A 16,698-nucleotide genomic window follows, 5' to 3' on the forward strand; every position below is an offset into this window, starting at 1 on the left:
CATTAGCATAGCATTACCATGAGCAAATTAACCTATATTCAATAACAGAACAGTCTTTGTTTTTGTTTAACAAACATTATGTTTGCACGAAATAACTGACTGATTGGTTGGCTTAAAGCTGTGAATTCTTCATTTGACATGGAGTTGTCTTCTTAACAATCCTGCCCAAACGTAATTCTCTCTGCAGTGCCTACCCACACGATACAGTGATATTTTAAAATGAAATGAGATGAGCTTCATTTGTGAATTTTGTACATGTAGTGGACATACAGAGGAATCATTACTGAACCCTGCAGATATATTTCAATCCTAGCATGCATTACTATTTGCCAGCCAAATAATTCTATACCGACTGCACTCATTCATCGTTAGAATAGTGCCATTATATTATGTATGAAATTGTCCAATTTTTTAAACGTCATGATTTAAGTCCAAAATGCATTACTTTAAACCAGCCAACTGGCAAACCAGTCACCTCAACCAAGCCTATAGATTTCCCGTTTACAAACATTTGCGTTGTGAGAGGGGCAAGATGCTAGGCAGCCAACCAAATGAGCACACTTCTTGAGTGACAGCAGTTTCCAACAATCAGAGCTTGAAGTGGGAGCCTTGGCTGCGCACACAGACAGGGATTGTTTACAAACGGGAAACCCATGTATAGTGACTCCACTGATTAGGCGTGGTCACTGTTGCTAACCAGGTGTGATGCTGTGCTCCCACCTTGTCGTCCAGTTGTTGGTAAAGGTCGTTGATGAGCTCCTCGTACTGGGTCTTCTCCGTGTCCAACAGAGGGGGAGGGGGTGGAGCTGAGGTGTCAATCAGGGGCGTGGTCTCAGAGTTCTTTTGCTCCTTTGCGGAGATCTGCTCATCCACAGGAACGGCCTCCCCTGACGAGTGACAGAGCAGAAGAAGAAAGAGGGAGAAAGAGAAATAAAATTGTGGACAGTAAAGATGGATTTGATCTTGCAGTGACTCTATCCTATTCTATTTTATTAAACCTTTATTTAGCCAGGGACGTCCATATTGCGACTAAGCATCTCCTCTGGCAGAGTCCTGATCAGAATGGCAGAAAGACAAGTTTAGCAATATTCCACTTTCAACTCGTCAGCTTCATGCCACTTGACTGACAACATGGTGGGTTAAGGGTTTGCAGGATGCTATACATTAATGGATGAAATTGTTAGTGGGCAGCTATCCATTCAGAAAGCAGCCGTGAAATCTCAAAGCTCACAAAACATCACCGCATCACATGGTAATAAAACCTTTACGCAATCAGGAAAAAAAGTGCATCAGTCAGCGACTCTGAGTCTAGTTCCAGTTGGCTGTTCTCCATTCATCCATATAGCTAATGGCTATAAAGTGAAGCCCAGTCTTTTTCCACATTATGGGTGTGTTCCAATATGCGACCTTGCGTCCTCAACTTGTGCTTGTGGCCTCGTACCAAGAAGTAATATGCCATGATGACATCACTGACAACAGCATTTTATTTCAATATCTCGCAAAAGCTCAATTGTAAAGTCATTTTTTTCATTTGCAAACTGGATGGTGAATGAAGAATAGTCCCCAAAAAATGTTTTGGCTAGGCTGACAGCTGGTTTTTTAGTTTTTTTCAAGTGAGTGCTTTCGAGCTAGTCGCTCTTCATCTGATGAAGAGCGACTAGCTTGAAAGCGCTCACTTGAAAAAAATAAAAAAGCAACACGGGAGCAGTGTGCGGACATTCATCTTTGTTTCTACAGTATTCTGGCCTTTTGTCATGCACCTGTGTCTTGGATGTGCGCACCACTAACCTATAGGCTGACAGCTGGGAAACTTTATTGTTTTCTCCACGGAGGCAGGGCCAGGAGGCGGGTTTAGGCCACAAGCACAAGTGGAGGATGCAAGGTCGCATATTGGAATGCACCCTATGGCTCAGCCAGAGAGCAGTATGTGCAGCAGCCAAGTCATATGAGCCAAACTGCATTTGCAAAAGAGCTCCACGGAGATACACAATAATACCAATAACAGGACAGAAAATAGAGGTCCTCACATAACCTCTACCACCACACCATCCATAGCCAATGCCTTGGCCCCAGGGTGAGTGTAAAATTATATTTTATAGAGTACAGTGTTAGCCGGGTCCATTTACAATTACACAGATGACAATGACATTGGATTAGAATTTAACACACACACACACACACACACACACACACACACACACACACACACACACACACACACACACACACACACACACACACACACACACACACACACACACACACACACACACACACTCACACACAGAGAACCACTCCCATGAGTTGAATTCATGATGTGTAGTGTAATGTGTGAGAGAGAAAGACAAAGAGAGAGATGAGCAGGCGGCTATTGATGTAAAAACTGCCAGCAGAAAGCAGACAGACATACTCAGACAGACAGAGAATCAGCTCCCTGTATGTCTCGCCTTACAGCGTCTGTGTGTGCCAAGCAGTGTCACATCCATGAATAATCCGCTCAGTCTGAATTGAAATAATTAAAGAAAAAGCCCCCATAGGAGCCAGCGGGAAGCTGGCATGCTGCGAGGCTACCGATAAGGAAAGTGCCAGAAGTTTCAGAGGAGAGAGCGATAAAGAGAGAGAGAGAGAGAGAGAGAGAGAGAGAGAGAGAGAGAGAGAGAGAGAGAGAGAGAGAGAGAGAGAGAGAGAGAGAGAGAGAGAGAGAGAGAGAGAGAGAGAGAGGCAGGTAGACAGGTGAACAAACAGACAGACAGCAAAAATGTGGCCTGTTGCGAGACTGTCCAATATGAAAAGTGCCGGAAGTTTCAGACACCCAGAAGGAGACAGGTTGACAGGCAGAGAAATAAACAGACAGACGGATAATATTTTAAAAGCAAACCAAAGGCTGTCTGGTCCATTGTAGAGGGTAAGCTGGATATCTACAATGCACTGAGCCACGCGGTGAGAGTGTGGTATCAGCAATCAGGGGAAGATGTACTACAAAGAGCATTTTTAATTGCATTTTTGGACAGAGCGGGGAGAACTGCTGTGAGTTTAGCCAAGGCATTTAAGAGCGGGTGACATGCTCATCATTTTATAATGGCCACTCACCACTATGAGGCTTTTTACTTAATGAACTGAAACCTTTTGACATTCAACAGGACACGATTTGTAAAAAAGCAGTAAAAAGGATTCTACTAAATTTGTGGTATAGTGATGAAATGCATTTATATGGTTTTATAGGGCTGAATGTATTTATTCATTTGGAAGCTTGTATCTCATTACAATCATTAAAAAGACAACGTTTTTTTACTCTTCGTAGAGATCTATGTTGATAAGACATGTGGTCTTCCATACATGACCCCAGCTCTTTGACTGTCAACAAACATAACCTCATTTTTTTTTTATCTGTATTTAAAATGTTATGACTAGAAAGATGGATGGCATCAAATATCATCTGGACCACAAAGAAACAGGGGTAAAACTGGATTAGTCTCTCAGAGAAAAAGAGAACAAAACGGCAAAGTAGGTTTATAAGCTGAACAAGAGGCCATAAGCCTGGCCCAAGAAAGCCTGACCCAATTCCTATTCTAGAAGGGTGGACGAAGGTAGAGATGGAGCTTTGTGGGAGATATGAGGGGAGCCGTTTTTATTTGCTCATTAAAGAAGCACACTGACAACACAGTGTACCTGAGGACCTCCATTAAACCCATTATGTCAAGAGCATCTCGGAGACAGCGTTGGCAGTGTCCTAAATAACATGCTTTAGGCAGTCCACATGGAATTCCTTATGAGGGGTACAGTCTAAAGGAAGAACAGAACAGAGGTAGTAGAACCTCTTCTTCAGAACAATGAGGTCATGTTAGAATGTTGAGTTCTACTCTCTCAACTCTCTCGTAGTTTATTACGTATTATTATAGGTTTGAAGCCTATAAAGAGTAAAAATTGTTGTGTTTTTTTGTGTCCTCAAAAAGATTAAAAAATAAAAATAAAAAATAGAGGGGGGGGGGTGCCCTTGGGCCCCATGCATACTGAATGTTTATGGAAGGGCATGGGCATGTATTTGCTCCCAGTTGTTCTTGTCTAGCTTCAGTCTCTAATCAAAAAATACAGTGAATGTATTACATGTCTAAAATGTAGGTGTTCAGTACAGGCTGTGTATCAGATTGTACCCCCTCTGTGGCCTGGGCAATCCCATACTACCTTTGACGCTGCACAATGTTTAGGTTTTCAGAGTACTCTGGCCAGGTACACTATCAAGAACAAATCAAATTCACTCTGGTGATGAGAGTGACATGAGATATGAGTGATATGAGAACGATGAATTTTGAGCATTTCCATGGTCTCGATGGGGCGTGTTTAAGGCAATGATGCACCAGTTCTGTTATCAGGAGAGTGAAAGAAAGCGTGGTCTGATCGGGTGGTCTGATTGTAGCTCAAACATGGAGCATTTGGAAACATTTCATGAATGCAAGCTACGGTAGACACGCCCTTTGCATATCCCTTTGTAGAGAAATGGGTGGACAATGTGAGTTAGCCAGACCAAATTCTCAAAGACATTTGCTGTCACGATAGCCAGGCTAGTACACCCTTTGGCCTCTCACCTTCGTATTCACACATCTCTCCCTCTCTCCCTCCATTCTTTACCTTTCCTCTAAAGTCTCAGCCATCCCTCTCTCTCTCTCTCTCTCTCTGCTTCCATTCTTTACCTCTCCTCCGGCACTTCACCCTCTCATCCATCCCTCGCTTGCCTTACATTCTTTACCTTTCCTCCCCATCTCTCTCTCTCTCTCTCTCTCTCTCTCTCTCTCTCTCTCTCTCTCGCTCTCTCTCTCTCTCTCTCTCTCTCCCTCCATTCCTTACCTTTCCTCCAGCGTTTCAGTTCGTTCTCCAGGCGCTGGATGACGATCTTCAGGCCCCTGTTCTTCTCCTTCTCCTTCTCGTACTTCTTCTTCCACTCCTCTGCGGTGAGCTCCATGTTCACAGACACCGTGTTCTTGATGGTCTTGGCTCTACACAGAGGGAAGAGGGAAGATCAATGGTGGGTCATTCAGCATTTACAGTGACGGGCAAAAAGGTGCCACATATTCCAAATGACCTTGTTCTACCTGTCCAATTCAACCAGGTGATCAGTCGACCAGCCAATCACCTGGCTGAATTGGACAGGCACAACCATGTCATTATGAATATGCGGCAATGGGTTGTAACTAATGAATCAATTTTGCCCATGACTATTTATTTATGGTGGGTAAAACTTAATTTTACTGTGTCTTTGTTAGTGTACTGTATATTCAAATAACATTTAAGTGGCTTGTCTGTCTGATAGATACAGCTGCACACCAGGTAAACCTTTGAGTCTGTTCTGAAAGAGCAAATGGTAGAAATGTACATGTGGCCCCGTCTGTGCACAGCATGGCCATGACAATATGCTATGTGTTGTCAAATGGATGATAGAACCAGTAATAACAAAATACCATGAAGATTATTTCAAAGGGAATCAAAGGGGGCATCATGAAATCCAGACTTCGTGTTCCATTTCATTAAACATGAGTGAGTTAAAAGAGAGTTGTTTGAAAATGTTAATTTGAAAATCGGCAACAGACAGGCACATCAGATATACTATGTGTCTAATTTTGAAGAAGCGCTCCAGATTTTCAATTAGTCACCCCAAACAAATTGACTCAGTGGTGCTTAGACAAATTGGTCTTGGACGAGGCATTAGTATGCAGATTATTCTCTGTACCAACACATCCTTCACCCTGTGTGTGTGTGTGTGTGTGTGTGTGTGTGTGTGTGTGTGTGTGTGTGTGTGTGTGTGTGTGTGTGTGTGTGTGTGTGTGTGTGTGTGTGTGTGTGTGTGTGTGTGTGTGTGTGTGTGTGTGTGTGTGTGTGTGTGCACTAATGAATGCCACAGGCTGAATCAGTCGTGGTGATTGCTCTGCTTGTTGACAGCTGGTTAAATAGAGAAGCTACTGTATATCTGAAGAGCTCTTTTCCAAAATGAGATATATCCATTTTATAGAATGTTGGGAAATTGACATTTTTGTATTGGGCATTCCATTGAAATGCATTGCAAAATGCATTTTTATAGAAGTTTTAAAGTATGTTCTCAAAACATTTGGATGGCGAGAATTCACATAGATAGGACCTCTTAGCAGTCAATTCCAATATTAAAATGCAAAAAGTCAAAAATGGTGGATATAGCGTTTTGGAAAAGAACTCTTCATCTACAGGTCACAGTGTGGGACTAGTCATCATTACAGACACAACTAACAGCAATTTCAACAGACCTTTGTCACTTGTACACCATCCGAAAAGCAAACTGTTTGCAAGACTGACTGATATATTGTGAAAGCAAACAAGTTTTAATGCCCTACTGAAAACGGCATGGGCATATTCCCTTAATATCTCAGTGTATGATATAACATTAATGATTAGCGATTTGTAGCATACATGTATATAATTAAGTTTGCCAAATACCGTGCCAAATATTAGGCTTGTTGCGTATCAGTCATTTACGCCACTTTCCACCATTTTTTAAGCTTTCATCCTTGAATCTTTTATTCTTCTCCAATTCATGATTTCAAATCATTCCTTGAAATTGCACTCATCCAAAACATTAAAGTTGTGTGTTGTCATAGAATACCGTATTGAACAACAATGCACATTTCACTCAATGGGATTTCTCCTGATATGAACTCTTACTCTACTCTGACTTTATGTGGTCTGCTTATACTTTAGTATCTCACTGCAATTCAATCCCCAAGCTTGGAAATGTTTAATATTTCATATATTAACGATGAGATAATGCATATTCATGTCCAGTGTTGAGCAAGAAAAATAACACGAATACAATTGAATACAATTGGTGGTTAGCCAAGATGCTAATGACACGTTCTGCATGACTAATGCAATTTGTAGCTCCTATTAACATGACTATGGATGTACCACATGTACACAAGCAGTCACCAATACAGCAAGTGTTTATGGAAACTCTCATAGCCTTTGTCTTGCAAATGTGACCTGTTAAATAATATGTTCTCGTAACTGCTGAGTGAACAACAGCTTTAAACCCTAAAGCCCAAAATAGAAGCGGCAGCTCTTCCTCATTAGTAGTCTTGATAAGCACCAAGTCTCTGGTGTGTTATAGTGTTCAGGGCATAGGGGTGTGGAATAGTTGTGGTGTACACTACTATTCTGATGATGTTGAGGGAATAGCACAGTCACCGTGCGTGTTCTATCCATGAGAATCAGCACCCAGTCCCAGCCTTCTACCCATGTTTTACTGTAGTGCATATGGCCATGGAAATACACTTGTACAATACAAGCGTCCTAGCTGTTAAACTGCATGGATGTTGATATGTGAGGTTTTTTCTTTTTGTAAAACCCATTTCAAGACGACATAGATGGCTCAAAAGCATTGTGGAAAAAAAGAGAAAAGACCTCTGATGATTTCATCCCAGGCCCAGGCAAAGCTGGCTGTTAGTGGCCCCCCGGGTGTGCTGTAATAGGGTGTTGAGGGGAACAGGGGAGGCGTGTGGTGATGATGCTGCAGGCAGTGGTGCTCTGCTAGCCAGCCGAGTGTCCAGGAGAGATAAGCCCCCAGTGATATGGAGAGCACCGGAGCCTGACAGCATACTTTATGGGGAGGGTACCACCTGTCTCTCTTTTATGTGCACTCTGTACACTCTGTGCAGAAACACTGTGCACACACACGCATGGAAGCGTGCACACACACACACACACACACACACACACACACACACACACACACACACACACACACACACACACACACACACACACACACACACACACACACACACACACACACACACACAATATTTCCACTAATCTCCCTTATCTCCTGTCCTAACATGAGTGTGTACATGCATGTGTGTGTGTGTGTGTGTGTGTGTGTGTGTGTGCGTGTGCGTGCGTGCGTGCGTGCGTGTGTATCTGTGTGTCTACCTCTGTCCAAACATGAGTGTGGACTTGGTCTCGGCCTCATTGTAGACGGAGGGGGAGCAGCAGATGATGATGGTGGTTCTGCAGTTCCCCCCCAGGGAGTCCTGCAGGATACGCGTCATCTTGCTGTCTCGGTACGGCACGTGGCTTTTCTGAGGAAAGAAGCGTGAAGATGTGTCATGTGATCTTGCTGAACTGTAACCGAAAGTGTGTTTTCTGACAAACACAAACACAAAAGAAGGTTGAGATGAGAGTGTGTGCTGTGAAAATTGTGTCAAAAACAAACCTTGCCCACTTTATGAATAGAATAATGATATTACAGGTAATTCAAATATATTTGATTTCTCTACTTTATCAGTACTGGACCAAGTGATGATGATCTATTATTGAATGTTTATTATACAACGTGAGTCATTATCACTTTATATACTTGTACAAAAACTGCAGTCAAACCGGTTGTTAAGCAGTTGTATGAGATTGACTCTTTGTACAGCAGTGAAAACGGTAATGCTTTTTATGCATAGGCCTACGGTCTGCGCTTCAGTGTTCCACTACACTCAAAAACAGATACGAGAAGACCTTCAACCCCTCAGCTGTAGCCCTACTCAACAAAAGATGAGCAATTGACCAGACTCAACATACATGTATTGTCTTGTACTGTTACTTTATGTCCTGTTTTGTCAAGTCTTGTCTAATGTCTGTGAGAATGAGCCAGACAAAGACAATTTTCTGTTTCATGTGTTACAGACAATAAAGCTTAATCTTATCTTATCTTATCTTATCTTGTCTTGTCTTGTCTTATCTTAACTTTACATGTAAACTATAGACTAGAAGCATTTCCAGAAAAAGGCCCTTTATAAGGGTGTTAGAAGCATTTTTTAGTAAAAGTTGGGAACCTAGTTTTCTTAGACAATTAGAGTACCCTGAATTCAGCTAGCCTGGTTCCCAAGCTGAATTTTGAGTTTTTGACCATGAAATGGGCAAAAAACAAAATGGCCGCCGAAATTCTTGATTTTGGGCCGAATACGTAGAAAGTACCACTTCTCCATGGAAATAAATGTGCAATGCTCACATATTTGCATTTATCATGTATTCCTACACTTACATCAAGGCAAATTGTCATAGCAAAAAGATAAAAAATACTATAATTATGCCATTCTAATAATAAGATATTCTCGTAAACTGGCATTCAATAGCAATAGCCTCCATGAAGCACATTATCATACAAAATTGTCATTCAATAAGATTTGGAAAGAAAAAGAGAGGCAAAGAAGATAGTATTATCTAAAAGACTAAATATTGGGACATGAATATGTCCCCTGTTCTTTGAAGGAGATGAGTGAGCCATCTCTGTGGGAGCACACTCTCAGCTGTACGATTAGCTGAAGACCTTTGCAATCACGCCAAAGGTCCAATCAACTGTGTGGGCAGGATGTCCACTTTGTCAAAACCGAATGGTTGCGCGCAAATAAGCCACTTTGATGCCAAACATCTCTTCGGCTGTCGGCAATAAGGTTGTCTTGAGAGATGGCTCACTCATCTCCTTCAGAGAACGGGGACATATTCATGTCCTAATGGTCTCTTTCAGTCGAATCGTTCACATATCTATGGGAGAGTTACAATCACTCCCGATTGCTGGTCCAAACTAGGCAGAACTCCAAGAGCATCCTGTAAGGATAGCGTTCCTATCACCCTACAGACAATCAGTGGTCCTGCCCAGAACCCTATGTTCCTGTGGCAACATGGTCACATCTAGCCGGTAGAACCGGACAAAGGTGGTGGGGTTGGCCCAACCAACCGCTCTGCACAACTCTGAAACTGCTGCACCCTTGAAGAGAGGACAAGATGTAGAGACCTGCACTGGTAAAGTGAGCCCTAATCTGAGCCGGGGGTTGGCGACCCTTGGACTCATATGCCAGGGCAATGGTTTGAACCAACCATTTGGAGACCTCTATTTCAAAACTATGAGCCCTGTATAGGGCTTGATGAAGCACACAAACAGCTGCTCAGTGTTCCTAAAAGAGTGAGTCCTGTTCATGTAGATGTGTAAAGCGTGCACAGGGCACAAGTTGTGTTGTCACCTCTCTTCCACGGATCTGAAAGGTGGTGTGCAAAAGCAGTTTGGAGAGGCCCCTCTTGGAGGGGCTCGAAAGGGGCCCCACACATAGCCTCCAGTACTAGAGAGATATCCCAGGAGGATATAGTCTGATGTAGCACGGGGCGTAAGTATCTAGTGGATGGGCACTCAGCGTGTTGGAACCGAATCCTACATGGCACGATGAAATCGCTGCAAAGTAGACTTAAATGGTAAAGCCTTGTCTCCCCCCAATAAGTCTTGTAGGAAGGACAACACCATCGGTACTGAACACTTTCGCGTTGGTCACACTAGCGTTGGAAGACAGACCACTTCAGGTTATACAGTGTCAAAGTAGATTGGGCCCTGGCCCTTAAATTGTCCTGATAACGTTATCCAGAAAAGCGGTTAGGTTCAAATGTTCCCTTGCCAGACCCATAGGGGCAGGTGGCCCCTGGGCTGGGGTATGTCCTCCTCCTGGTCCGTTGCCAGACTCGAACCTGCAGGAGAGGGAAAGGGGGGCTAAGGGGGGACAAACCCTGAGAAATCACTCTTCCTTGCAGGAGGGGAAAAAGGGAGGCGTCAGGCGAAGGCGCTCGTGGTGCATTATGCAGGACCTTTGGAGCGCGCCATGCCTGGTGACAGGGTTGCGCTTTCGTGCCAAGCGCAGTGGCCTGCGGTGATGCCCAAGGGGATCCAAGGCAGCTGCTCGAGCTGGGGAAGCCACATCAGCCACTAGGGTGGTGGTCAGTACTGTATGAGATTCTCTGTGGTGGCAGGGAAGTCGACCGTAGTCAAGAGAACAAAGGGACAGAGCAGGCTAGAACTGGACAAGCTCTCGTAACTCGTGACCTCAGGTCAGGAGGGTGAGTCCAAGGAACCGGGTACGCAGAAATGTTTGTAAAGAACTTTTACTCCGTATTGTTTCTAATCTGCCGTGAGTAGATTCCGTCATTGTGAAGTTTCTTGCTGCCATGGGGAGGACACTGTACATTTCATATGTTTGATCTGCAATGTGTGATCTCAGGTTAAAAGAGAGTGTCCACCTACACAAAGCTGGGGCTGTCTCGGTGATCACAATTATGCTCTTTTATTGCCTGTGACATTTACCCACTTCATAGCCTGATCAGAATCTGGCTAAACTTGTGAGCCAATCTCTTGACCACAAAGTGGCCTTTTTGGAATTCAGACAAAATGGTTCTGGAAGCTGACTCATCAAGTAGATACACTGGGCCCCATAGACAGGTCATCAGCTGGGAAAATTAGGCCTTTCGTCCTACCGCACTTTTCTCTGTGGATTACTGACCAGAAGCCCTATTGGAAGAAATTAAAACATGGGGCCACGTCAAATTTTGCTCAGAATTCAATATGGCCGCCATTTCCCAAAATGACTTGTTTTCATGCATTATTACATTGTACTATAAGGTGATATTCATGAATGATGAACTACTTTCAGCACTATTCTGTCCTATTTCCTTACATACGTGTTTACAAAGGTTGACTAAACTATAAGAAATGAAAATAAAGTTGGCCACCTTGCAATATCCAAAGGAAAGTACTGAAAATGATGATTGAAATGCTATGGCTGCGAAAATTAGGCCTATAGTCCTGTCAGGGTTTTCACAGTGGATTACAGACAAGAAAGCCTATTGAAAAAGATTCACCAGCTGGTTGCCATCTCAAATGTGTTCCAAAATTCAAAATCTTCTCTGTTTTTCAGAATGGCAGACTTTCATTTTCTCAATACTGTAAGACCGTAATTATCAATAATGATAACCTATTTTCAGTGAAATTCTGTCCTATCTCCCATCTACAGATGTGAGTACAAAGGTTGGCAACAGAAAGATGTAAATTTCCTATAGACAATAGCCTTAGGATTGTTGTCAGAAAATGATTGAATTACACATACACAGTTGACTGCTGAAAAAAGGCTATTGATATGCCAAACTTTTCACATTAGATTTCTGAATCAGGCCTACATTTTTTTGCATAAAGCAAGGATGAGTGTGCGTGCGTGCGTGCGTGTGTGCGTGCGCATATCACCCGCTCATTTTTCCCCTGCTTTACAGTGTATTTTCCCCACACACTATTCTGCCTCCTCCACCCCCTCACTCATCCTCCCCCACACACTATTCTGCCCCCCAACCCCCTCACTCATCCTTCCCATGCTACTCTGCCCCTCCACCCCTCACTCACCCTCCACTATTCTGCCCCCCACGCTCAACCCCCCTGACTCATTCTCCCCCCCCCCCCCCCCCACAAAGTACTCGCCCACCCCCATCCAATGTGAATAGTTTGGCAGGTCAACCCCCCCCCCCCACACACACATTATTCTGCCCCCCCGAACCGCCCACACAATATTCTGTCCCCCACTTCCTAATTCAATCCCGACTCCAACCCCACTCTGCTCCCCTACCTCTGCTCACCCCCTCATTCATCCCCCCGCTCCTCCACATCATTTGCACCCCCTCACACACACACACACACACACAGTTTGGCAGGACAATATGGCTTTTTTCAGCAGTCCACTGTGTTTGTGAAATTCAATCATTTGACAACATTCCTTTGGATATTTCAAAGTGACAAGATACAGGGGGTGGACAAAATAACTGACACCTATCATTTTAGTGTTGGAAGTTTCATGGCTCAAGTGGACCAGCCTGTTGGTCAATCTTCATTAATGGCACATTGCACCAGTAAAGTGAAGTGTGAAGGTTCAATTAGCAGGGTAAGAGCACAGTTTTGCTCAAAATGTTGCAATGCACACAACATTATGGGTAACATGTCAGAGTTCAAAAAGGAGAAATTCTGTGTAACTGTTGCATCTTTGACCTAGACAGCAAGTCTTTGTGATGTATCAAGAGCCACAGTATCCAAGGTAATGTCTGCATACCACCAAGAAGGATGAACCACATCCGACAGAATTAACTGTGGATGCAAGAGGAACTAAATGACACTAAAATGACAGGTGTCTCAGTTATTTTGTCCACCCCCTGTATATATATTCATGCCTTTTTCTAGACAACCTTTATACTCACGTCTGTAAGGAGATAGGACAATTTAACTGAAAAATAGGTAATCTTTATTGGTAATTATGGCCTTACAGTATTGAGAAAAATGTGTGAAAGTCTAACATTCTGAAAAACAGAAAACATTTTGAATTTTGGAGCACATAGATGGCCCCAAGTTTTCAAGTTTTCATCTTTATCAATAGGCCTTCTGGTCTGTAATCCACTGTGAAAACCCTGACAGGACTATAGGCCTAATTTTCGCAGCCATAGACTCTGTATGTGCATTTCAATCATTATTTTCATCACTTTCCTTTGGATATTGCAAGGTGGCCAACTTTATTTTCACTTCTTTTACTTTAGGCAACCTTTGTAAACACATATGTAAGGAAATAGGACAGAATAGTGCTGAAAGTAGTTCATCGTTCATGAATATCTCCTCATAGTACAATGTAATAATGCATGAAAACAAGTCATTTTGGAAAATGGTGGCCATATTGAATTCTGAGCAAAATTTGACGTGGCCCCATGTTTTAATTTCTTCCAATAGGGCTTCTGGTCAGTAATCCACAGAGAAAAGTGCGGTAGGACGAAAGGCCTAATTTTCCCAGCTGATGACCTGTCTACCATGTGCATAATTAAGATGGCCATACCGCTTAAAGTAGGGCAACATTAGGCTGAACGAGTGAAAATTCAGATCCCAGGTAGCTTCACGTTGTTCTCTTGTGTATTGCAGTAGTACAGTAACCATATCCATATACTGCCACCAGTTCACATCATCAGATTGACTCTCAGCAATATCATGCAGAAGATGTCTGTCCTTTTCCTGATACTGGAATGAAATCAGTTCACTAATGTCTGAGGATCATCACCATTAGCCATCCTAGCAAGACAGGTAGAGAAGATTTGGTATGAGAAGACCCTAAAGGGATTGCAGAGTAAACTTGTGTGCCATGGCTTTGTTGGATGCCTTTCCTGCCAGAACAAGTTCAACAGGGCCTTATCCAAGCAATCCACCATCCATACATTGGTCAGTCCAGATCCATTCATATGTTCTCCTATGGCCTTAAGGAAGTTGATTGACAAGTTAAGTCCTCCTAGGCGAGGTATTCATCTGTTGTTCTATTCTGAAATTGCCCACTTTAACTCTTTAAGTCTACAGTACAATGCTTGGTCAACTGTGATAACTGTTCCTGTCCAAAATGTTAAGATATGACAATGCATTTGTATTCAAAGTATCAAAACGTGTGCAGTAGCGAGGACTATTGGCAAATACCCCGCAGCAGTCTGTTGTTCCTTTGATGACAGTGACTGATTGAACACTGACCAAGAAGTCTTCATGTCTAAGTTTTGACAGTGCAAGAAGAAAGCTAGATCCGTAGCCTTTGCTTGTCTAGCATACTTATGCTCCTCTCCAGTGCTGAAAAAGTTGGCTTGAATGTCCTATGAGTAATCCAGAGAGGATGTAGCTCCATCAGGGCATTTGGCACATTTAATGTATGTCTAGTAGACACCTCTATATCTTTAACAGAATCATCAATTGGTTGGCCTCTCTGCCATGCTGTCATTTGTGTTGCATGGGAAGTATTCTTCCCGTCAAGTGTTTCATCCAGGATATCAATGTTATCACATGTGTAGTGGATGAATTTATCTGCCACAATGTTTGTTGGAATAATGGCACCACTCTCTTGGTTCAGTGTTTTAGAGTGCTCTCAGCTAAGGAGGATCTGGACTTGGAGGACCTGGTCGTAACTCAGACAATGACCTGCCTGATTGAATAGTCATATTAGGTCTTTTACCCAATAGCTTGATGAAGAGTACAAGCAAGACTGACATGTTTCCGAGTCCATTTTTTTCCATCACCGACACAATAAACAAGGACTTTAGCCTCATTCAGAACTCTTCTTTGAGGAAGTTTTTCCTTGCCACCAATTCCATCATCTTCAAGAGATGTCTGGCCACTAACAACCAGGCTGAGTAGCATGTATAGACTATCTGGAATGTATGCAATAGTATCTGATAGAGTATGTAAAATATGTCTGAACATTTTTCAAAATTTACGTTATATGTAATATCATGGTGTCATCTAGCGATTTCTGGACAGTTTTCAGAGAGCCAATAGCAACTTTCAGTGATTTTTTTGGAAACACTAAATACTTCACATTATGCAAAGTATTTCTAAAATACTTATCAATTTTCTTAACCATATAAACACACATAGGCTACAAATATCTTATTAGAAAAGCTAAATATTTAAAACGTTTAGGCTAACACCTAGCCTACAATATTAGCATTATTAACATTCTAGAAGCTATTTTATACTTTTTAAAATCCTCTATAGTAGATACATGCATCAACAAACATTAATGGGACACAAAATGTTACAAAAGAGCATTTATTTCCAAGTACAGCAATACTTGGTAAAAATGCTCTGTCAAAAATAGCGTATTTTGGCAGCCATTTTGTTTTTCAAATTTAACTGTCAAAACCTCAAAATTCAGCTTGGGAACCAGTCTAGTTGAATTCAGCACACTTAAATTATGTTAAGTACATAGGTTCCCAACTTTTACTAAAAAATGCTTCTAACATTCACAAATATGAAAAATGTGTCTAGACTACTAGCCATATCACTATTATATCTTGTCCATGTCAGCATTCATAAAAAGTGAGGACATATTGTATACTCATTTTTAAAAGGATTTCGTTTAAATAGGCATTGAATGGGAATTTCTTTGTATGTTCACCTTTCACAGCCACCACTACTGATGGACAGTTCGAACTGTTTGCTTGTGCACAAAGAGACAAGTGAAAGAATTTCCCCTCGCAGGAGGAAGAGATCAATTTCAACCCGGTGAGTCAGTCTGCCAGGCTTGGCAAAAACAATAAGTGCAGAGTGTAAGGAGAGAGAGAGAGAGAGAGAGAGAGAGAGAGAGAGAGAGAGAGAGAGAGAGAGAGCGAGCACAACAGTGAGTAAGCAGGTTAGGGAAACAGAGAGGCAGACCGTGAACAGACAAGGGAGGTAGATACAGAGAGAGACGAAGGAGGAGAGAGAGACAGAGAGTGGTGCAGAGAGGGGGGGGCAGATAGACAGTCAGTAAGCAAGCTAGGGATAGAGGAACAGTGATATAGACAGGGGAGCAGGCGAGGGAGATAGACAGAAGCATAGAGAAAGAGAAAGGAACAGAGATAGTAAGCAAGCGATGGAGAGAGAGAGAGAAAGAGAGAGAGAGAGAGCAGTGGTGTAGTCTACGTAGAACGCGGGTATACGGACTATACCCACTTCTAAATTTCAGGGATTTCAGTATACCCACTTAAAATTGATTGATCCATTGTTTTAAATGGCACAAATATATACCGTATACCCACTTCAAAAAATGCTCAAATATACAGTATACCCACCATAAAAAAGTAGACTACACCACTGAGAGAGAGAGAGAGAGAGAGAGAGAGAGAGAGAGAGAGAGAGAGAGAGAGAGAGAGAGAGAGAGATCAACTGAGGGAGAAAAAGATCGAAAGGAATCCAGCAAGTGACGGACAGACAGAGCAGACCAGGGAGAGAGGGAGTAGAATAAGCAAGAAAATGAGACACTGAGAAACAGAGTGAACAAGGATGGGGAGAGAGAAAGAGATGGAGGAGGCAGCGAATCGGAAAAGAAAAGGAAAGAAGAG

At 42.6% G+C, this 16,698-nt stretch overlaps 1 protein-coding gene across 1 annotated transcript in view; it reads right to left on the minus strand.

The window, feature by feature from the left end:
* Positions 1-16,698, minus strand: part of kif5c (kinesin family member 5C) — an 81,219-nt gene that overhangs the window by 21,590 nt on the left and 42,931 nt on the right. Inside the window, exons 10-12 of the mRNA XM_063214704.1 lie at positions 7,951-8,099; positions 4,843-4,991; positions 721-887 (exon numbers count right to left, since the gene is read on the minus strand). Of these exons, the coding sequence (XP_063070774.1) occupies positions 721-887; positions 4,843-4,991; positions 7,951-8,099 (465 nt within the window). The remainder of the gene's footprint in view (positions 1-720; positions 888-4,842; positions 4,992-7,950; positions 8,100-16,698) is intronic.

Source organism: Engraulis encrasicolus, chromosome 13 (assembly GCF_034702125.1).
Source record: "Engraulis encrasicolus isolate BLACKSEA-1 chromosome 13, IST_EnEncr_1.0, whole genome shotgun sequence".
NCBI lineage: Eukaryota > Metazoa > Chordata > Actinopteri > Clupeiformes > Engraulidae > Engraulis > Engraulis encrasicolus.